This window comes from Haliotis cracherodii, unplaced genomic scaffold (assembly GCF_022045235.1).
Source record: "Haliotis cracherodii isolate W230 unplaced genomic scaffold, xgHalCrac1.p SCAF_3, whole genome shotgun sequence".
In the NCBI taxonomy this organism is placed as follows: domain Eukaryota; kingdom Metazoa; phylum Mollusca; class Gastropoda; order Lepetellida; family Haliotidae; genus Haliotis; species Haliotis cracherodii.
This window is the reverse complement of record NW_027266286.1, coordinates 47,869,397-47,894,596: the sequence shown is the minus strand read 5'-3', so window position 1 is coordinate 47,894,596 and position 25,200 is coordinate 47,869,397. Positions and strand designations below refer to the sequence as shown.

Genomic DNA, 25,200 nt, shown 5'->3' with positions numbered 1-25,200 from the left:
GAGTTCCCTCTTTAACATGTTGTAACATTCTTCTCAATTGAGCTACAGTCAAACGGTTTAGTGTTCTGGATTCGTCAGGAGATAGGCTACCAGAATAGCACATGATAATGCATGTGTAAAAGCTTGAATCCAATATGGCTGCCAAACGGTGCGTTTCAGCGACATTGTCCGTCGAGGCAAAATTGATGGGCATCTGATTGGGCTGCCGCATGCCAAATTTGGTAGTCATTGGACTGTTAGTTTCGGAGATATTTGCTGCTGAAATTGAAATTTTTGAAATTGTTTTGAGTTGTCTGCCCTTTGCCATTGCGCCTACGGCGTTGGATTTTTGCTGGTATCTGCGTCACGTTGGTGCCGATGTTGCTCTCGATTTTGGAGCGATTCTGCCCACTGGTTCTCTTTGTAGCTCTGGTACAAAAAACGGCGGAATAATAAATAATAATAATAATAATAACATTTGCAATTACAATAGGGCTTCTGCTTTGCAGGCACGAAGCCCTAATTAAAAATCGTTATTTGAGCGATTTTGGCAGTTTTGACACCGGAATCGGGTAGCAAGACAAAAAACATTTCGAAAAAACCAAGGTCACCATGGTGACGGGGTCAAGGTCATTTGTGTACTTTTTTATGCCTTTTGGGGGCGAGCTGAAACGTGACTGTAGTTGAATGTATGGTGGTGGCGATTGGTGTTTGTGCTTAACCCCGACTTGATGTATCATTCGTATTATTCAGATTTGGAGAATATTATGTCCGCCGTCCGTCCGCGTGTCTGTCCGCCAAAAACGTTTTTTTAGCATTACTCATAAACCGTTCAATGTACAGTGCTGTAACTTTGTAGAATTCTTTATATGGTCTGTATCTACTCATGCTGTGAAAATCAAGCCATTTGGTTTTCAAGTTGTGTTTCCATGGCAACCTGAAAGAAAAAATCTTAAATCCAAGATGGCGGCCAAACGGTTGAATTTATCAATTTTTAGTCTAGGGGGTAAAATGATCAGTATCATATGACGGTGTCGCATGTAAAATTTGAAAGCTATTGGGTCCATAGTGTCTGAGATATATGCTGTTTTATGCCGTTTTTAATCAATTGATGCATTCAATCCAATATGGCCGCCAAATGGCTCAACTTTTGACAAGCCACTAAGAACAAAACTTGTTCGGCTTGCTATGCTGATGCGTCATGTCACTTTTCAACGTTGATTCACGAAGAACTTGGGCAGATGTGCTGTGTGCAGATAAATTTCCAGAATCCAATATGGCCGCTAAACTAATTACATTTTGACATGCATGTAAGAACAAAATATGTGCGACAAAAAAAAGTTATTATATACTGCCAATTTACAACTATGTCTATGCGAAACCAATGACGATATATTCTTTTTAAAAAAATATTTAGGACAGTATTTTCATCAGAAGCAAACTCTTATATTTCCGTAACAAATTGAGATATGTCAAAACGGTTCTAGAGTGTTGACGTTTGAACTATGGACAAAATATGTGCAAATTTTGAAAGTACTGTGGCTGATACAGGAAGAGAAAATGATTGCGGAAGAGGCGAACCCAGCACAAAATGACAAATCCGCTATCAACATGTTCAATCCAATATGGCCACCAAACCACGTGACTTTTGCCATGTGTTCAAGAACAGAAAATGCTCAGCGGCCAATAGCAAGATAGGAAGCAGTTGCTGCAACTACTTTGCATGATAAGATTCCATGTAAACACGTAATTGCAAAGTCATGCATTATGTTGGTGACAAATTTCGGCCGGAAGTAGCATTCAATATGGCGGCTATTAAAGCAGATATCAAAATTTCGCTAAGAAAATTTGTAGTGTGGTGCATAGAGACCAAGCATGCAAAGTTTTGAAGCCTTTGCTCTGGTAGTTTCAGAGGAGATAGATTTGGCGGCCAAGTGGTGAGAAAGTGCTAAAATGCATGTGTAAAAGCTTGAATCCAATATGGCTGCCAAACGGTGCGTTTCAGCGACATTGTCCGTCGAGGCAAAATTGATGGGCATCTGATTGGGCTGCCGCATGCCAAATTTGGTAGTCATTGGACCGTTAGTTTCGGAGATATTTGCTGCTGAAATTGAAATTTTTGAAATTGTTTTGAGTTGTCTGCCCTTTGCCATTGCGCCTACGGCGTTGGATTTTTGCTGGTATCTGCGTCACGTTGGTGCCGATGTTGCTCTCGATTTTGGAGCGATTCTGCCCACTGGTTCTCTTTGTAGCTCTGGTACAAAAAACGGCGGAATAATAAATAATAATAATAATAATAACATTTGCAATTACAATAGGGCTTCTGCTTTGCAGGCACGAAGCCCTAATAATAAAACAAACAGAACGAGCTCAATATATTATTACAATACGGTACATGAATGAAATTCACAGGTGATTTGAAAACCTTGGTATTTCACGTTCTTGATTACTGCACGTCGGAGGGGGTGCACTGACAATGTTGAGACGGGAATAAAAGCTTCATATTATGAATGAGAGGGATATTTTAGACTACCCCTGTTTCCACGAGGCCCTTCAGCTGTTATGTTTATTGTGCAGACCCCCTTGTAACAACAGGCATTGAAACACAAACAATTACATGATAGCGTTTGTTAAACAATATTTTCTTTACTTGATGAAAATGTCTGAAATTATGGTGACGAGTTGGTGTGGACAAAAAAACAACAACTTTCATGCCATTTAAGACGAATTGTGTACGGATTTATATCTACATTGCATTTCATCGGTATGATTTTGCAGCAAATGGACTATAGGTTGACAGAATTTTTCACAGATTTAAATATTGGCTGAAATATAGCCTTCGCGGTTTTAGAGAGCTTCCATCAGAGAACGGCAAAGACAGTATGGAATTTAAATTTCTTTATTGTGCATAAAATTAACTGATAAATCATGTGAGAGAGAGATTATGTCAATCTAAATGTACAAGCACGCATGCAACATATTAGATATGTTATAAAGTATATATCATGTAACTACTGTGGCGATAGCATTAGTGAGTTTGGTATAACGCCGCTTAAACATTACTCCAGTTACATCACCGCGTGTCAGCGTGGGAGGAAAGCCCGTAGTGATGCAGGTCTCAGACGTTTACCACTTCGGTAAAAACCCATGAGCCCGGGTAAAGTGCTGAGAAACCTAGAACCATAATCGAGGCGAACCGGGATTCGAACCCACACTCATAGGTTTCTGGCACGCCGAAGGGACGCAAATCTGCACAGTGAATCGCGGCGCCTTAGACGACTGGGCCACCCGTGCCCCCGATAACATTAACTCCATGAAACGTTGAGTACTGCAGTACACACGAACATGTAACACCGTTGTTTTTCCAGGACTGGTGGCTCACACTGAAGCGTCATGTGGCCTCAGCGCCATAGCATCGTGCTCCATCTCTCCGTCCGAGATGGGCACCAGCACAACGTCAATATGCAGGTATGTAAAACAGCATGACAAATAGTTGGTTATTGGGTCGCCTTGTGGGCGTGGTGTAAAAGAGTGGTGTCGAATCTCTGCTCATTGATAACACAAGCGACAAACTGAAAAAAACCTATATCGATCAACAAATTGAAAGTTGCAACACTATATGACTGGATTGTCTGGTCGAAACTCGATTATTTGCAGACAGCCGTCACACAGTTGAAATATAAGATGTTTATCTGTTTGTTTGTTTGTTTGTTTTTCAACGCCGCACTCAGCAATATTCCAGCTATGTCTGTACATTATCGAGTCTGCGCCAGACAATCCAGTGATTGACATCATGACCATCGATCCACTCAATTGGGATACGATAACATGCATCGACCAAGTCAGGGAGCCTGACCACTCGACCCCCATAGTCAGCCTCTTATGACAGCATAGTTGCCTTTTACGCCAAGACCTATTCTACCCCGGATCTTCACGGGTCTGGAATATAAGAGTGCGGCATTAAACAAACAAGCAAATAACCACAGCAGTTCCAAAATTACCGCGTCATGAATTTCGGATAATGATCGTAGTCATTAAGATGTCAATACGTAGTTTTTAGAGTTTGAAGATGTCAACATGTAGCAACAACTAATACAATAGCTAGCTACTGATTTATTCCCTTCTATCAATGATTGGTTTCATGATCACAACATCTGGTTAAAACTAATACAAAATCTAGCTACTGATTTATTCCCTTCTATCAATGATTGGTTTGATGATGGCAACATCTGGTTAAAACTGACACAATATGTTTTTTTGTTTGCTGTTTAACTCTACACTCTATTCAACACACTGTTTAAAGCCGCACTCAGCGATATTCCAGCTATATGACGGCGGTCAGGAATTAATCAATCCTGGGCCAGAAAATCCAGAGATTGATATCATGAGCATCCACGCAATTGGGAGACGATGATATGCATCAGTCAAGTAAGCGAGCCTGACCACCCGATCCCATTAGTCGCCTCTTGCGTCAAGCATGATTCACGGAGACTTATTCCAACCCGGATCTTAAGGGGTCATGTCAACATGTGGACACAACTAATATCTAACTGTTTATGCTTCCATCAGTGATTGGTTTGAACATGTCAGCCTTCTGTTTTCAGGGCCTTTCAGAAATTCAAGACGTGTATGCTGGGACTGACGCAATGCGATGCTACATCATACATCCATGCGTATGAGAATAAACCAGACATCTCAGGCAAAACCTTTAAGACGATGTGTAAGGATTTTCTTTTTATTCCTATCAATTGTTGCCATTCGAAGTACATGTTATAACCATGTGAATATCTTCTCAATAATGTAAATGGTTGTGTGTTTCCGAAAAGCACTGTTCATGTCAGAAACCAATCGTCAGCACGTGTATGTGTATGATTAATTGATGATGCATTTATAAGTCAATACTGATGAGACTTGATTTAAGTAATATCTACTTCCCTATTAATACACAAGCAATAGTAAAATTACAAAAAAACGAAATGTACATATTAATAATCGTTTTTTTGTGTGTTAATTATAAAGTCCTGACAGGACCACAGCATGGAAAACGTTTTGACCAGCACACTATATATAGTATCATATATCATGGCCACACAGCAGAATATAACTTTTTTGAGAGCCTCAGGGATAGAAGTGTTGAGTCAATCTAGAAGTGGTAAACGTCTGAGACCTGTCATCACTTCGGGCTTTCCTCCAACATTAAGCTGACACGCCGTGAATACTGTTAAAAGCGGCGTTAAACCCAACTCACTCGCTCACTCATGGGGCGGGGCAGTTTTTAACTATCTATATCAGTGTGGATGTGTAAATATTCGCAAGCGACTGCACGGTAAATATGATATTATACGATTGTGGATTTAAATGAAAAGACTGACGGTTATCAAATTTAATTCCAGCATATATGCTCCTAAGTTAAATTTGCTAAAAAGCTTTCACAGACACAAAATATATCCTGTCGTCATGGAAACACTTCATTTTTTGATAGTTTCTCACCAATTTATATTTTCCGAAGAACACTATTCATGTTACCCAGGAAAACAAGTAAAACGTCTTGTCTACCGCTGCAGGTCTCTATTAAGTGTTGAACGAAAACGTGTCAGTGGAAAATTAATGTACACGGGTATACAGGTTATCCAAACATCTAGAGGCAACGATATCCTTTGGGTCAAGTATTCGCACATTCATTGGATGACGTACATAATGGTAACATTATGCGGTCACTGTATGGGTTGTATTGATTCGTGAAAGGAGAATGTTACCTCATGTGTCTTGTGAACGTCACTGATTTAAGAAGGGCAAGTTGATGTCTGTGTATGGTATATTGAATTTAGCTTTGTGGGAATGTAGTTGGGATGTGTTTCATTTTGTTACTCAAAAGTAAACAAGATGAACATGTAGGTTGTAAAATGGTACATTAAAGCGAAATCTTTTCCAAATTTATAAGAAATGCCTGTTAAAAGCAAAATCCATTTTTCGATTCCGACTATATAATGAGCAGATCTTTGTGAATCATAAACAAATAATTATGATACCAGGTGTTCCAGGTGTTCGCGAAAAATGTGAGCTTATACTGCCCCAGTGTGGCATCAGCTACAAACACATGCAAAGGCAAAGCAAAAGTAAGGAATTGCACCGGACATCATTTTGGTCCCTGGACATTATTTTCTAAGGTCACTTACCTTTTTAACGCCCTTACTAATACCTTAAAAGTTGTAACCCGGGTCAAACGACATTTGTTCAAGAGTTGTATTACGCTCTTTGAAATCTTCCATGAATGACCGATCTCGATTGTACCTCAAAAGTTATGAAATGTTGGAGCTGCTGGAATATTACTCGACATAAAATGGAAGTTGACTATTGGAGCAACGGTCCATGCCGTCGAGGTACGAGGACACGCGATCAGCAAAGTCACCGAGTGGTAAGCTGTTGGGGTCACATCCTTTACACGACGCCTTGTTTTCAGGCGGGCTGCATAGAGCCGGTTTTTAAAGGTCGATGTTGCAATTCTCCTTGGTATTACACGGAATTCTCTATTGATAACAGGAAATTTGAATCTATTGCGTTGTGAAATTAATGTAATGAGAATATCTTGTCTAAACGTCGTTTTTGTTAGGCCCGCCTCACCCAGGTCTCATTGTAACCAGGGGGAACGGGTGGCCCAGTCGTCTAAGGCGCCGGAATTCGCTGTGCAGAGTTGCGTCCCTTGGACACGCCAGAAACCTATGATTGTGGGTTCGATTCCCGGTTCGCCCCGATTATGTTTCTAGGTTTGTCAGCACCATACCCGTGCTCGTGGGTTTCACCGAAGTGGTAAACGTCTGAGACCTGCATCACTTCGGGCTTTCCTCCAGCATTAAGCTGACACGTCATGATATAACAGGAATAATGTTAAAAGCTGCGTTAAAACCCAAGTCACTCATTCACTCATTGTAACCCCACCCGTTTGACGATACTAGTCCCATCGTCGAGAAATTACACGTTTTGATTTGCCAATATACGGGCAACCTCGGCTTGTGACGTACATTCGGATATTTGGAAGAAGAAACAAAATGCACAGCGTGGACGATCATTGGTACATTGACCTCTATAATCCGGACACCCCGCTTTCGGACGCTTATTGTGGGACATCGGGGTATACGACATTAGTCCATACCAATAACTCCTTAATCCGGGCACTTGTTTAATCCGGGTGGGACAATGAGAACGGGATAGTCCGGATTAACGGGGTTTCGTTGTGTACACATGTGCATGCACTCAGTGATTAAAACAATAAATACTCATAACAGTCAACGTTCTGTACAATGTCAATAGATGAATGCCTCTGAAAGGAAAGTTGTACACATACGACTGTATGAGACTGAGGAATTCCAGGTCAAATAGGGCGTTGCTCAGGTTAATATCTGGCACATCTGTGAAGGATTGTCTGGAAAACGTTGAGTACCCGTTACCGTAATCCTAACCCATCATGTTAAACAGACATTGCTCGTGTCACCAGGACGCCGTGTCAATATGTCGATATATCACGGTCTAGCTCGCCGAACAGGGTTTTTTATTAATACCAGGAGGAAGTGTCGCAATAATGCTTCAGCCAGGTCAATGTGGAATCTGACGACAGCTCAAGGGTAGAGGGTGTGTCAGTGTTAAAGCCACCATGTTGAAAGAGCTGCTATATACAAGTATATCGGTCGTGGCAGAAAGTGGGGTTGATTCATGTCACAGAAGATTTCACTTGAAAACAATGTTTCTTTAAAACGCTGCTAATTGTCTGTCTCGTATGTTTGGGTATTTGAGTCTTAGAACGGGATTGTGTGGCCTGTTTCCGCTTGTTGTGTTTCACATTATCGACAACTCGCTCCAAAATGGCCGTTTCGCGGACGCCAGGTGTCGTTACCGATTTTCAGTGTCCAATTAATATATATACACAGTAAAAAAAGTGTTGCACCCCCTATACTTTTTCATGGAGGGGTGTTTTGAAAGGGTGTAAAGATAACCGAATTAATATTATAACCAGGATTTCGTGTATACCAACAAACCAGTGTATTGTCTATACAATGAACTTAAATGGGGTATTCCATGACCTTATGGCATGTAATAATCTCATGCTGAACTTTTACGAAAAATGAACGAACAACGAAGACGCATTAAGTATGGTGACATCTCAATAATTTTTAGTGACCAAATTCATCCAATAGGGTAAGAATGTCATATGGAGATTTGACGAACACAGTAAGTCAATATCGAGAACTTCCACCAAGCACTTGGATCACAGCTTGAAGTCATCGTCTCATACCCCTCACCAGACGTTGGAATCGCTCCATGGGCAGCTGCTGCCACTCCTCGTGTAATACTGCTTCCAATTCACGCAAGTTCTGTGGAGGAGGGTCCCGACGATAAATCAGGCGTCCCACAATGTCCCATACATGTTCCAGAGGATTCAGATCTGGACTCATTGCTGGCCATGGAATCTGCGTCAGAGCATTGTTGTGGATAACCTGGGTCACAGCTCGTGAACGATGTGGTCTGGCATTGTCATCCATGAATATCGGTCTGGTGGCCAGTGGATGATTGTCAAAATGGGGCACCACAACTGGATTCAGCACCTCTTGGATGTAGCGCTCCCCTGTCAAGTTGCCTCGTATGGTCACTAAATCAAGCTTACAATCAAATGAGAAGCATCCCCAGACCATAACAGATCCACCTCCATATGGTACAGTTGGCATGATGTTTCTTGCAGTATAAGCTGTTCCAGGACGCCTCCATACTCTCACTCTGCCATCAACAACATGCAGAAGGAACCTGCTTTCGTCCTACCAGTGGACTCTTCTCCAGGACCTCAAGTTCCAGTTCTGTCTCAGTCTACACCAGGCTAGACGTAGTCGTTTGTGGTTGTCTGTGAGTTTAGGTCGCTTGATAACCCTTCTGGACTTCAACCCTGCAGCTTTAAGACGATTTCTCACGGTCTGGGTACTGAACTGTTGACGAGGAAGCCAAAGACGTTTCAAGGTTGTGCTTGTAGCAAATGGATGACGCCTTACCACCCTCAACAACGCTCTGTCATCTCTAACTGTGGTCTTACGTGGTCTGCCAGTGGGTCTGCGATTCCTTACATCATTAGTTTGTGCGTGTTTTCTGACCAAACGGCTTATTGTTGAGTAGTGATGTCCGGTTCTTCTGCCAATCTCCTTGAACGAAAGACCTGCTCCATGAAGGCCAATAATCTGCCACTTGACTGCTTCTGACAATCGTCTACCCGGCATTGTGGGTTACAATAAACTGGGCTGTCAGAGAACATCTTTTATAGGCGATGTTGAGCTTAAGAAGATACTGCAATCTGCAAATGTCATGCACCATGCAATTCACGTGCTGATTGCTACGTTTTGGTGATCATCTTCCCTCCGAAAACATTACACATTTCACATCAGATCCCCAAGGAATACCTACCATTAAAACCAGAGTCGGGCGTTTTAAATGTTGTGATGTATCAAACGTATTAATGTGGGGGTGCAACACTTTTTTTACTGTGTATAGTTCACAACTATTTTTTTTCTTTACGACCAATGGATTTTTTTCGTCGGAAGGTCGAGACTGGTTGTACTCTGGCGTTGATTACAATAACACTACATGATAAATTCTCCTTATCGTTGAAGATAAAACTGCATCATATATCTAGTACTATAAAACCGTATGGCAAATCTACGTTATCTTTGACGATAAAACTGTATGATATATTCTACTGAGTCTGTGATAACAAAACGGTATGATATAATGATACGATATGATGATATGGTATAACTTTCTGGTATATTGTAGTCTCTGTGACGACACATTTGCATGATATATTTTATCTGTATCTGTGACGACACAATTGCATGATATATTTTATCTGTATCTGTGACGACACAATTGCATGATATATTTTACCTGTATCTGTGACGACACAATTGCATGATCTATTTTACCTGTATCTGTGACGACACAATGCATGATATATTTTAACTCCATCTGTGACGACACAAAAATGTATGATATATTCTACTGTTTCTGTGACGACAAAACTGCAGGATATATTCTAACTGTATCTGTGACGACACAAAAATGTATGATATTTTCTACTGTCTCTGTGACGATAAAACTGCAGTATATATTTTAACTGTCTCTGTGACAGCACAAAAATGTATGATATATTCTACTGTCTCTGTGGCGATAAAACTGCAGGATATATTTTAACTGTGTTTGTGACGACACAAAAATGTATGACATATTCTACTGTCTCTGTGACGATAAATCTGCAGGATATATTCCACTGTCTCTCTTACGATAAAACTGCAGGATATATTCTACTGTCGCTGCATGTTTCAAAACTCGAGCTAACAGTGAATAATCAAGTCATATCTTTCACGTATGTCGACCTTGTTTCAACGGCTAGGCTGGCAATGACAAGGCAACTTCTGACATTTATCTTTACATACATATTACGAGGAATATCTTTATACATTACCGGTCATTCATGATAAAATAAAATATTATTTTCATGGAAGTAATGTAAAAGAATTGTTTTCTTAATTCCAACGTTTGATTGCCGAGTTTCCTTTTCCTTTCGATGATAACCACATTCAACTTGAATTTCATTCAACCGGAAAGACATTCAACAGCTCCTTATTCCAAATCGGGCCAATGTTTTGCCATATTCTTAAACACCGATTGTGACTTTTGAATTACAAAATCAAGTTTGAGTGTCCATCGTTTACAATATTTGGGAAGCAGTTCCAGAAAATGATATTCTTCAAATGTTTTAGATGACTTGCGACGGCACGTCGTGTGTTCCTTCACTGATTTTTATAACATTTATACCTTGTACGCCCAATGGAATCTGTTTCGGCTGATAATCGACATTGATTGTTCTTCAGCGTTGACGTTTTCTATTTGTTTGTGTATGTATTTCCAGGTGCGAACGTCGCGTTCAGCGACACGTCCACAACTACAACTGCATCAGGTAAGCGTTTACCTCTCGATAACGTTGTTCATACACCACGATTACGTTGTTCATACCACACGATGACGTTGTTCATACACCACGATTACGTTGTTCATACCACACGATAACGTTGTTCATACAACACGATTACGTTGTTCATAAAACACGATTATGTTGTTCATACACCACGATGACGTTGTTCATACACCACGATTACGTTGTTCATACAACACGATTACGTTGTTCATACAACACGATTATGTTGTTCATACAACACGATTATGCTGTTCATACCACACGATGACGTTGTTCATACACCACGATTACGTTGTTCATACAACACGATTACGTTGTTCATACAACACGATTATGTTGTTCATACAACAAGATAAAGTTGTTCATACAACACCATAACCTTGTTCATACAACACGATAACGTTGTTCATACAACACCATAACGTTATTCATACAACACCATAACGTTGTTCATACAACACGATAACGTTGTTCATACAACGCGATAACGTTGTTCATACAACGCGATCACGTTGTTCATACAACACGATAAAATTGTTCATACAACACCATAACCTTGTTCATACAACACGATAACGTTGTTCATAAAACACGATTACGTTGTCATCTTTCATACAAAACGATTACGTTGTTCATACAACATGGTAAAGATGTTCATACAACACCATAACGTTGTTCAAATATTGACACAAGAGTGTCGTTAACCCAGACTGTCTCTTACTGGGGTGTGGTGTGTAGCATACGAAGATAGGCACCCATGGTTTATGTAATTGACCCCTGATTTCGAAACGTCTCTTGGAAAGTGTTCTCGCTTCTTTATATGTATGTAATGAACTAGTACAGCTAGTGTAACGACTAGTCAATCCCTGGACGAGAAGTGTACAATAAAAAGGCAGTGTGGAGGTGCTGTGAAATATGTGTAAGCATGGTGAATTTGAAGGGTTGGGAGGGGGTGTATTTAGTTGCATCACTTTGGTGCGCCAGGATTTCTGTTAGTGTGGGTTCCAAGCTCAGATTCCCCTGTTTATGATTCTTGGTTTGTCAGCACCATACACGTGCTTTCACACGTGCATCACTTCTACGTTGAGCTGACATACTGTGGTATACTAGCAACTGAAATACTGCTAAAAGTGGCGTTAAACCGAATTTGTGTTAAAATGAATGAATGAATGAATGAATGAATGTCCACTGATGAGGAGTCTCTAAAATCATGACATGTCTTAAACTCAAGCTTTTAAGGTGCAGTCAAATGTTATTTATGGTGATTTTGCGTACGTGTGTTTATTCCAAGATGTTGGTGATAAGAACATAAGAACATCTGCGTTTAGAAGACGCTTAAGAGATATATTTCCAATCATGGTACCACAGTGTACAGAGTCGTCTACTTTTTAGTGCATTATGCTAAAATAAAATCTCTTCTGCAACCCGAATAATACATAACAGTACTCAGAGACAAACGATTTGTTAGATCAATGTGTAAATTTTGAAAATCTCTTCACAACTTTCGAGTTTACATTATTCGTAAAAGGTCATTGTTAAATATACCTCATACAGAATATATATGTAAAGAATGTGACCTTTTGTGGCCTCATGTCTTTTTTGTATGTAAGAAATATATTCACTTGAGAAATACTTTTTTTTTACCTCATTACAGAAATATTATAAAGGTAATATTACGTTTGCAAATTTATTTAAATCATGTGATATTGATGTACTACGCTTGATAGCTTTATATTTATGAAATGTTTTTAAAATGAGATCGACAGAGATGTAAGACTCTGGACATGTGACCTAAAGTATTATTTATCTTACAACTGTACAACTGTATGCTTGATTGAATGACCGATTGAGTCAGGAACGTCATATCAAAAATATATCTGATATCAGCTTCTTGTGAAACTACTTACCTATGTTATTTTTATATTTCGGGTACTCGGTCACAACACAAGGTAAATATTAAAACGCATTAATACAATTTGTTTTTTGTTTTTTGTTTGTTTATTTGTTTGTTTGTGGTCTAACGGTTCATTCAGGAATATCCCATATATATATATGACGGCGGTTAGTAAATAGTCGAATCTGGACCAGACAATCAAGTGATTGATATTGTGAACATCGATCCACATCGTCGGACTACGATGCCTCGCTATCAACCAAGTCAGTGAGTCTGACCACCCAATCCCGTTAGTCGCATCTAACGACAAGCATAGGTTGCCGAGGACCTATTCTAATAACAGGATCTAATATCAATAGAATAGAAATATTATATGATAGGATGTGGTGGGCTAGGTCGGACAGGACAGGACAGGACAGGACTTATCCTACGCGCGTAACTGAACATCGAAGCGCCATAAAATATACAATACACGACAAAATAGAATATTGTTCTAAGAACTATGAAGTCGTTTGGCGAACCTCTCGATATTAATAGTTTCAGTCTACGTATTAGATGAATGGAATATCTATTTTGCAGCGTTATAATAAGTATATAATAAGTGTGTTATAATATAAAACCAAACAGATATTGTATCTTTAAATATCAACGTTATTTGACGACCTTCTAACACTTGGCTGCATATGTTCATCACACACATGGTGCATTACCGGCACAGTCGCCAAAGGAGCTGCAAGCTGCCTTTCAGAGTTGTCTCCCCATGGCGTTCCAGTCACCTATGGTCATGAGTTCGAATCCCGGTTCGCCTAGATTATGATCGTAGGTTTGTCAGCACCGTATCCCTGTGTGTGGGTTTCACCAAAGTGGAAAACGTCTCACGCCTGCATCACTTCGGGCTTTCCTTCCACATCAAGCAACCCGCGAGTGAGTGAGTGAGTTGGGTTTAACGCCGCTTTTAACAATATTCCAGTCATATCGCGGCGTGTCAGCTTAATGTGGGAGGAAAGCCCGAAGTGATGCAGGTCTTAGTGTAAGAGGCGGCTGTGCTTGTCGTGAGAGGCGTCTAACGGAATCGTGTGGTCACTCGCTGACTTGGTTGATGCATGTCATTTACAGACCGCCGTCATATAGCTGGAATATTGCTGAGTGCGGTGTAAAACAACAAGCTAAACACCCACCTCAAGCCGTAGGTTAACTGAAATACTGTTCAACGTATTCGATAACATTTGGTTTTGATAAAATCAAACTGGGGATATCTGGTCGTATCTTTATGATCGTTCATGACTGTTCGAATAGCTATATGTTTAGAAGATGGGTGGGTGGCGAATGCCTTTGACAACATCAACGTCATCGCCGACTGCAACGACAGCCTTAGTAAACCGCCAGGCATAGACCTAATGGTGATTAGGTAAGGTGAAATGGGGTTTAACGTTGCGCCAAAGATTATTGCACTTAGATAGCGACGTGCAGGCACATGTGTGTGTGGCTGCTTGTTCTGGTCCTGACAGATGCCGATTTATAGTGCTAGCACACTGAGATACCATGCCGCAGTTTAACATGAATACCCCACTCAGACACTGTATACTGACTCCGAGCCGACCAGTCCTTGTTTTAGCCCCTTAATGCCGAGCGCCAGACAGGGTAACAACAAGCACCACCTATTAACGTCTTTTGGTATGACGCGGCCGGGTATCGAACCCCGGACCTTCCGCTCTCCGGGCGGCGCTCTACCACTTGATACGGAGACGGTCTGATGATGACTAAATATGAAACAAATAAGAAATGGTTATAATATGGTGATGTGTATGATACGAGTATCATATTTGTGGTTTTGAACTTAAGTATGCACTTGTTCATCGACTATTTTCAGCCTATTAAAGCTTTGATAATTTTGTAATTTTTGGGTCAAATCTAATTTGCAAGTGTAATCTTTCTTCTGCTCAGTTTATGAACTCAATTTAAGGAAGGCGAACGACAGGATATTGAATCGGTGTGTACATGTTATTGTTGATGATGATGTTAATGTTGGTGATTCTTTATTCCTATCTAGCCGTCCATTGTGACACCAACGAAATGTACGAATGCAGTAATACCGTGGTAACAGCGGTCGATGGAGCCAACGGGGATACCGACACAATCTGCGCGTAAGTAACATATTTGCATCCCACTCCTGCCGCTATCAGCAGTTCATAAAATGTTTACAATACTTATAGATATAATAAGATTATAAGACGTATAAAAAGTCATTCCCTCTTTCAATCAAGATTTTAGTTTGAACGGATCTGCTCGCGTTGGTGCATGTTTAGCGGCGCGTTGGTGCATGTTTAGCGGTTTAGCTGTTATGTCAGTCTGTGTTGAACCTTTGTAACTAGACTAACATCTAGTCTCTGAAATGAACATATTTTTAAAATTATAGTTATAAAATATAATAAAAAGGAGGCCAGAGACTTTCTTCATTTTCTGATACTGAAGTAATCTAGACTTGCCAACCATTATAGGCTTGCATGGCCTGTATTGCATATATTTGTTTCAGGGTCTGTATGACAGACTATATTGTAACGTACATTACTGACTAAGTGTGTAAGCACCAGCTGGTGTAGCTATTACTATGAAAGGTTATCATAGTCTTAGCAGCAGAATCAACTTACCGAGTCAAGGGAGTTACCTGATTGTAAACGTCCAGTTTCCATCCTTGCTGAACTAGGCTGCATTTATGGAGTTAAATTTTGGCTGCACTAAAGAGTCTATGCAAAGTCATCAAAATCGCGTAACGAAATCGACACCCGGTCCGTAATAACATGGATTTCAACGCGCTGATTTCGGCCGACTGCAGGATTTGCAAACGATGTGTACCGTCATCGGGGCGTTGACAAATATTTTCCAAATATTTTCATGTTTTTAATCAAAGTGCTCACATGATTTGATGCACTTCCCGAAGTAAGACCCGTTCATTACAGTATATATTTTGATCATCGATCAGATCGTCTTGAGAGGTGGAATCTGATTGGTCAATAGGAGGGGCATAGAAGGGGCATAACTCGCAATAGCTACTGGTGGCGCTACGGTCGAGCTTGGAAATTCCAGAAAAGTTCGGCAAAGGTCGAAACTGGACCTTCACCGTCAGTTAATTCCCGTGTCTCGGGAAGATGAAGCAGATTATGTTCTCGAATTCATCAAATATCGAGACAAAATGTATTTAAAAGTTTTAACATTATTTCGCCAGAGCTGCTGAGAGTTATGCACAGTGTCTCAAGAAACAGACATGTAAAACAAGCCCCGTCTATCTTCAAGCACTCGTCACCACCACATCCAGGAACCTTTCCCGAACTTGTGAGATTTGTGTTCTTAATCTTGTTCGTAATGCTGTAGCACATTCTAACCATAACGCTTACTATAAGCACACACACTCATATACACACACATATTTTTTTCTTCAGGGAACAAAAACATGTTGGAGAGAATTCGTGTCGTTTATTATTTTTTTAATTTGTCTATTTAATAGCTGCTGTACACCAGTAAATTTCACCTCTCTATATATTGACTTTCGACTTTGACGAATTCGTTGTCATATGATCATAATATAACAAATGGGAAAATTTGTAAAATTTTAAACATTGATTGTGAAATATATAGCTCGCCAGAAACCTATGATAGGTTCGAATCCCCGTTCGCCCCGATTATGTTTCTTGGTTTGTCAGTACCATGCCGGTGCTCGTGGGTTTCACCGAAGTGGTAAACGTCTGTGACCTGCATCAGTTTAGGCGTTTAACTCCCACATTAAGCTGACACGCCCTGATCTAACAAGAATACTGTTCAAAGTGGCGTTAAACCCAACTCACTCACTCATTGTTGGATATATAGAGGTTGGATATGACAGAACAGTCTGGTTACGTTGGACAACTATCAGGGGGTGCCCGGGTAGCCAAGCGGTTAAAACGTTCGATCGTCACACCGAAGGCCGGGTTCGATTCCCGACAAGGGTACAATGTGTGAAGCCAATTTCTAGTGTCCCCGCCGTGATATTGCAGAAATATTGCTAAAAGCGTCGTAAAACCATACTAACTCACTTACTCAATGCTATGGACGCACACGTACATAACTTTACAATACATAGCTAGATGTACTGCATTTAATATGAAGCAAACATATCTACATGAAAGAAAAGTTTTGTAAATTCTTTTCATTTTTTTGTGATGTCTTATCTGTATAAGTGTTCACGCCAAAACGTAAGACGTCATGTTGTTTTTATTTCAAGGTCCGAACGTCGTCTTCACTGACCCGACCACGCCTGCAACAACTACAACAGGTAAACCTTCACTACCGAAGCCACTTTGTCCAGATCCCGTTAACAAAGCAACGTAAACCAAACCTCACTCATTCCTTTAGCCTGTTCTGGGTACACTACTAAGGCAGATGTCAGTGTGACCTTCGACGTGTAGTTGCCTCCCTTAGTTGTAGTTGCCTCCCTTGGTGTGTAGTTGCCTCCCTTGGTGTGTAGTTGCCTCCCTTGGTGTGTAGTTGCCTCCCATGGTTTTTGTCACCACCTTCCCGTACCCATGCGTGGGTTTCAACGAAATGGTCACGTCTCCAGTATAACTTCGGGCTTCCCTCCGACATTAAATTGACACGCAATCGTGTAACAGAAATACAACGACCCGATCTCATTTATCAACTCCTTTACTGGTGGCGTGGGAAACACGGACCAATTGTTTCATTTTGTTGCAGGGATGTTAGTCTAAATGTCCGCAGCCAACGAGTCTTCCTACAATGTACCGTTACGATGAACTTATGGCAGTGTTCGAAATGCCTTGTATTTGAGTGACAGTTGCACGGTTGCAATCTTAAATGAACAGTCAAATAAAGCGACAAAACCCTTCCCATATCTAACAGAAATCTCTGCATAAAGCAGAGTCGATTGTACAATTCCGACTGCATCATGAGCATGTGTTTATGAATCACTATTAAATAGTAATGAAACCAGGTGTCCGCGAAAAGGTGAGCGTATCCTGCCCAACCGGCACCTGTAACAAACACATGCAAAGTCAGGTTAATTGTTTACCTAAATTAATACAGGAACATATGGTACATATGGGAATTGCACCGGACATCATTTTTTGTCACTGATACCTATGCTCCTGATACCTTAAGGGTATACAAATATGTTTCTCCAAATGCCTCGTTGTGATGTATATTATACGAAGCATGTGGCAACTGTTCTTTATCAAAGATAATCTGGATAAACAGGTAAAATGAACACACATAATGCACAGTATGATTCATAAAGTAAGCCAAGGGATTCAGAAATTGAATAGATGTTTCCAGTCACAAAGAAAAGGAAGTTGTTAATTCCAACCACCTACAGTAAACTACGTTTTTAACGAACACGCTTAAAACGAACTGGCGGATATGACGAACTGGTCCCAGCCATTTGCTGTATATATTCTATATATGTGTTTATAACGAATTTAGGTTATAACGAACTAAAATAAGTGGTCCCTTTAAGTTCGTTATAACCGTAGTTTACTGTATTATGTAACTCGTGGTGAAAATACATTCATCGAATTTAAAGATGCATCGAAAGTATTTTTGCACTTACATTCCAAAGGAAATATATAAATATCTCTGCAATGCTAAATAGAATTACAGTTATATTTACCCAGGGTTTGGAATGTATCAGATATGCTTCAGACAAGCATTCTTACACAATCAAACATGACATCGTCTTCACTGGGCCAGATGAGTGTGTGACAGACGTCTCATTGGTTCTTGGAGAGGTCTAACTGATTAGATGAACTCGCGTAGTCCCAGAACTAAAGTAATTGGTAAAGTTAAATGAAAATAGTTCTGAAAGGAACCTTTAAGTCTAGGGCTGAAAGGTGGATGAGTATCTGATGCTGGAGCTGAAAATGGAATGGGACAATGGTTTTGATTTATCGATGCTCTGGGGTCTGTAGGGAGGCACGGTGGCCCAGTCGTCTAAGGCGCCGCGATTCGCTCTGCAGAGTTGCGTCCTTTGGGCAAGCCAGAAACCTATGATTGTGGGTTCGAATCCAGGTTCGCCCCGATTATGTTTCTAGGTTTGTCAGCACCATACCCGTGCTCGTTGGTTTCACCGAAGTGGTAAACGTCTTCGGGCTTTCCTCCCACATTAAGCTGACACGTCGTGATATAACTTGAAAACTGTTAAAAGCGGCGTTACTCCAAACCAAACTCACTCACTCACTCACTCACTCACCCTGGGGTCTGTAATGGTGTTTATAGTTTGTGCTGTCAGTTCTGGAAGGGAGATTACCCGGGTGATGTTCGAGGTTTACTGTTTCATCTGTGTTTACTTGCCTTTCAGGGGCTGGCTCCACAACTCCAGGTAAACACCGTAAACGTTGCGACATATCAAGGAGAGTTTGATAGATTGCGATATTCCTTTGTGTATTTGGAGGTCTTTTTATACATCGTTTTGTTTGGCCATGACCTGAGCATTCTCGCATTTACTGAGAATGTGGAGAATTTATTGGTTGTTAAACGCCGCAATATTCCGGCTTACTGTTATAGCCTGTAAATATGGCGTCTAGACCAGACAGTACAGTGATTGATATTGTGAGCAAAGATTCTATAAAACCATGTGAACAAATCACAGAGCCTGACTGACCATCCGATCCCTTAACGACCAGAATAGGTTGCTGGGGACCAATTCTAACCCGTCATCCCTTTCGGAGGAAGAGAGATGTATGCGGGAATGCGTTAACCCTGAATTTAATTGATGTCAGCAGTATTGGAGCTTGATCACGACAGGGTGTAAATATTCTTGTCTGATCCAAGCAAACAAGTGGTCAACAGCATGAACAACATCGAGGTATGGTGACACTCAATAAGCCAGGTCACACTGTGATGCCACCTGGTCCACGTGTCAGTCGACCTTTGACCTTTCGGCAATAAAGGGTACAGGAAATCTACACTACCTCGGTATAACAAGTACATACATGTCCTAAAACACAAGATTGATCCCGTTATGATCCGGCTCCTCGACAACCCATGCTAGTCGAAAGAAGCGAAGGGTGGTCAGGCTAGCTGACTTGGTTGATGCATCTCACCGCATCCCTATAGCGTAGATCGATACTCATAATGTCAATCACTGGATTGTAAGGTCCAGATTCGAATATTTACAAATCGCAGTCATTTAGGTGGAATATTTTCCTGAGTGCGGCGTTGAACAAAAAACAAACAAAACAAATGATATAAATATATACACACATGCATGTAAAGGCCACTTAAAATGTGTATTTTAACTTTATAAGAATATGCGTTTTTATTCATAATAATTTAATTAAGACTATTCAAAATAATTAATAATTCACCAATCAGATTTCTGATTATCTCACTGTTTTGGACGTAGCAAGCATCACTCACTGTGACGTCAACGAAATGTACGCCTGCAGTGCTGCTGTGGTTGCAGCGGTCGACACACCCAACGCGGCTACCAGCACGATCTGCACGTAAGTACTTTTCATGACAACTCTTATTGTGACAATGTCCGGATATAACAGTTGAATAAACAAAACGAAATGTTAACACAAACTATGACATACAATCCTATTACCGGGGGCATGTGCTCGTGCATGTGCTCGTGGGTTTCACCAAAGTGGTAAACGTCTATGACCTGCATCACTTCGGGATTTCCTCCCACATTAAGATCACACGCCGTGATATAACTGGAATACTGTTAAAAGCGGCGTTGAACCCAACTCACTCACTCACTCACTCAATCCTATTACCGGTAATTGATAAAGTAATGAAAGATGAATAGTCTATATTTCTGAAGGGCGACATTTGGAATGGCACTCATCTAAAGTCTGGTTCTGTTCCCCACGTGTTTAGAGAGGACGTTGGCGATGTTGGTTATGTTTGATTTACTTGTTTTGTAGTCCAAATATTCATTAAGTTTTTAATATAGATTTGAGTACAGGGGTCACGTTTCTGTTTCTACCTCTGCACATTCCATACAAGTACATCTTGGTTAACTTGATGCAAATTTAAATTTATTGAGTCCCGTTTAAGGATACGCCAAATACAAACTTCGTAGAAATGTATAAAGTGATCATTTAATCTGTCAAACTGAGGTTTTCTATGAACGTATACTTTCCTTTCCGTTTCCTTCACAACAAAGCTCAGATATTGCGACTTTAAATTATAAATTCACCACTTAACTAATGTCTATTGTATTATTACATGGGCGTTTTCAGATTAGCCATGTATACGACTAATCAGCTATCTGTACCAAATAACAATGCATAAAAACACACGGGAAACTCACAAATAAAAAAAGGAATACTCCCCGCTTAAGACGGGGGTACTCCACATCGGCTTGTACATTTTATGGCGCTTCAAAGAGTTTTCGCCAAAACTGTCCACTCACCAAAATACATCAAATCTGAGATAGAAAACTTCAAAATGTTTAACAATCGAATGAAATATGATGACAACACTTTGACGTGCTCATGAAGGGTCTCTGTTATAATGTAAGAGCAAGCAGGCGCAAATGTCGTACTGGCCGGGCAAATCAGAAATGGCCTCTTCAAACCCGCATTGTCCCGCTGAACCCGCATTGTCCCGCTTAACCCGTATTGGCCCTCTTCAAACCCGCATTGTCCCGCTGAAACCGTGTTGGCCCTCTTCAAACCAGCATTGTCCCGCTTAACCCGTATTGGCCCTCTTCAAACCCGCATTGTCCCGCTGAACCCGTATTGGCCCTCTTCAAAACGTATTGGCCCTCTTCAAACCCGCAGTGTCCCGCTGAAACCGTGTTGGCCCTCTTCAAACCCGCAGTGTCCCGCTGAACCCGTATTGGCCCTATTCAAACCCGCATTGTCCCGCTGAACCCGTGTTGGCCCTCTTCAAACCCGCAGTGTCCCGCTGAACCCGTGTTGGCCCTCTTCAAACCCGCAGTGTCCCGCTGAACCCGTGTTGGCCCTCTTCAAACCCGCATTGTCCCACTGAACCCGTGTTGGCCCTCTTCAAACCCGCAGTGTCCCGCTGAACCCGTGTTGGCCCTCTTCAAACCCGCATTGTCCCGCTGAACCCGTGTTGGCCCTCTTCAAACCCGCATTGTCCCGCTGAACCCGTATTGGCCCTCTTCAAACCCGCAGTGTCCCGCTGAACCCGTGTTGGCCCTCTTCAAAACGTATTGGCCCTCTTCAAACCCGCATTGTCCCGCTGAACCCGTGTTGGCCCTCTTCAAACCCGCAGTGTCCCGCTGAACCCGTGTTGGCCCTCTTCAAAACGTATTGGCCCTCTTCAAACCCGCATTGTCCCACTGAACCCGTGTTGGCCCTCTTCAAACCCGCAGTGTCCCGCTGAACCCGTGTTGGCCCTCTTCAAAACGTATTGGCCCTCTTTAAACCTGCATTGTCCCGCTGAACCCGTGTTGGCCCTCTTCAAAACGTATAGGCCCTCTTCAAACCCGCAGTGTCCCGCTGAACCCGTATTGGCCCTCTTCAAAACGTATAGGCCCTCTTCAAAACGTAATGGCCTGCATTTCCAGCTGTAAGACACGGGGCGATCTGAGATCTTTTAAGAGAGAGTTGATAAACAAAGTTTCAAACAGTTATAACATAGATGTTAGACATTACATTGTACAGTAACACCTGTGTAGATGGCGTGTGATCAACATAACGTATATTTTACTGCATACATATGAATATCTATCAGCTAACAAAGATATCACAATTTAAGATTGTTATTTTAAACAGGAATTATTTTCACAGAAAACGTTCAAAATAAAAATACATAAACTAGTATTCATTTCATTATTGACACTTTCTGGACAACGGATATTAAATTTGATAATATTGTTACATTTTCCAGAGCTGCTGAAATCTACGTAGAATGTCTCAACAAACAGACGTGCAAGACGAACAGTGTCTACCTCCAAGCTCTAAGAACCATTACGGCGAAGAATCTGGACACGACTTGTAAGATTTTTTTATATTGTTTTTGTAAACATGTGTTTAAACCAACAGGTGTGTCTGGCACATTAAATACATGACAATCTTTCATTCCAAATCTGCCGATTCGACCCGAATATGAAATAAAACTGTTCTTAAAACATCTTAGTACTTGACACAATTTATGAAGCACCACCTTGTTGGGTGCCACTACCTCCGCCAGCAATAAAACTTCTTCCATTGTAAAGCTTGGCCGTCTCTTTTTCGATTCTTCTGTCTTGGTCCTATGTAGCCGGTGCTCGCTGCGCTGTTTATTATCGTATGTGCTGGCCGGGAATTCCCCGAAGACGTTTATCTTTCTCTTAGTAAAAAGAGATCCCCTGGTAGGCTAAAAATTGCTGGGTTAGTCCCTAGCGATCACGTGATCTCTTCCGGTAAAATTGACTTAGTCTCTGACTGCAGAATTTGTCATGTTTTAGACTGAAACGCTTCGTGAATACCAACATAAGTTTATGAGTGAGTGACCGAGTATGGTTTTACGCCGCTTTTAGCAATATTCCAGCAATATCAAGGCGGGGGACACCAGAAATGGGCTTCACACATTGTACCCATGTCGGGAATCGAACCGGGTCTTTGGCGTTACGAGCGAACGCTTTAACCACTAGGCTACACGACCGCCCCATAAGTTTCTGACTTGGCTAAGCCAATTTTAAGAAACATAAGTCAAAACTAAGTTGTTGTTTGAATACGGCTCCAAGTCATCCTCCAAACCCAAGATCTTGAAACAAACTCATTGTTATCTTGAAGTGTTGGAATTGCTTCTCAATCCACACACGGGTATTAGGGTAAGAAAGTGTTTACCATGTTTGACAAGTTAGCAAGAAGGCCCTTTCTTCCTCTCTGTGGCCACACTGTTGAAGGTATAATAAGAACCCTTTTAGCCCACTGGATATACCGAGTTAAGGAAAGCTAGAAATATTGAACATTATTCACCTGACGAAGGAGTAAGCATATACTCTGAAACGTTGTGTTCTTCATAATAAAGAAGTTGACATCCATAAATTATCTTCCTTATTGTTATAATTATATGCTATAATTTCAACTAGTATTTGTCTTTCTTAAAGTGATAGATTTGCACTTTGGACATGATCAGATATTGGGAGGAAGACGATTGTTCCTTTATTTGGACTTTGTTCACAGGTCCTGCAGTGGTATTCCCTACGACTGATTCGGCTGGAATTGTCCGCAGTGGTGTAGTCTGTCTTCTTACGGTCCTGCTGGCCCTTCTTGTCAGATAGACACCCCAGTATACCCTGTATGTGTGTACTTAAGGTTATATCAGATGGTGTACAACGTATGGTATATTTGTTATATATAAACAGTTTATTTATAGGACAATATAAGATAGCTGCGCGTTCAATCGCAAAGAACAATTAAGAACGAAGCGTGGTTTATTTCACGATAAAACATATTTCTATCATGACCTCAATCCTTGAGATTCGAACATGGGCTCGTCACTTGACGTCGCAAGTTGGACAACGTTATTTTTGAGAGGGGACTGTCCTGTGAGTTGTTCCCCCATGGATCTATCCACCTGGGCAACGCAGATAACGTGATGACCGAACGATCGCATCCAAAAGCGGGAGAGATATGACAATAGGTATTGGGAGAAAAGGTACAGATAATAGCCGTGAGAATTGTGAGAATATGCAGGAAATACCTACCTGTGCATACAATGGACATGTCCGACATTGCCGAGATCGGATTCTATTGAGGGATTCATCATTATTAAAATACAGGTAAATGTTTGTAAAGCTTTTACATTTCATCATCATCCTTAAAGAGGCTGTACAAAATGATGATATCTCATATAAGAAATAAACAACTCGCTGCGCCCGTCATGGTTTATTCTCCCTGCAGTGTTTTATTGTACGATCAACAACTCCAACTTGTCATTTATTTCTTAATTAAGGTATATTCCCATTTCATGTTAAGTGTATGTCTCGAGTGGAATAACTGCTTCAGATAAAAGTTGTTTTCAGGACAGACATAACTTGATAGGAAATGGAAACGATTTTTTGTATACTGCGAAACGACTACAGAGTCTGTTGAATTACTTGGAACATCTCAGCTGACGGCAGAGTTTTATCACTACATAATCCACTTTAATAACCATTTTTGTATACATATCTTACGTCGATGAGGCACTACATTTTACTTTAATATTACTGAAATAATTTGATTTTCCGTTGCGACTTCAGGAACGCGAAGTCCAGCTGCTCCCGCAGTACTGGATCACGTCAGAATTGTCAGAATTGTCAGAATTGTGTGTTTATAGAGCGTGCTAGTTTGCAATATCAAAACAAGGAGCTAACAGGCAC

General features: G+C 41.0%; 1 protein-coding gene across 1 annotated transcript; it reads left to right on the top strand.

The window, feature by feature from the left end:
• The first annotated feature begins 591 nt into the window (after positions 1-591).
• LOC139474022 (uncharacterized) lies at positions 592-24,217 on the top strand. Its single transcript, XM_071256880.1, has 11 exons — positions 592-652; positions 3,348-3,447; positions 4,584-4,699; positions 10,922-10,969; positions 14,932-15,025; positions 16,105-16,211; positions 17,137-17,187; positions 19,225-19,245; positions 20,272-20,371; positions 22,740-22,846; positions 24,020-24,217. Exons 1-11 carry the CDS (start codon positions 592-594, stop codon positions 24,115-24,117), a joined length of 903 nt encoding a protein of 300 aa, XP_071112981.1. The 3' UTR covers positions 24,118-24,217.
• Positions 24,218-25,200: the final 983 nt, after the last annotated feature.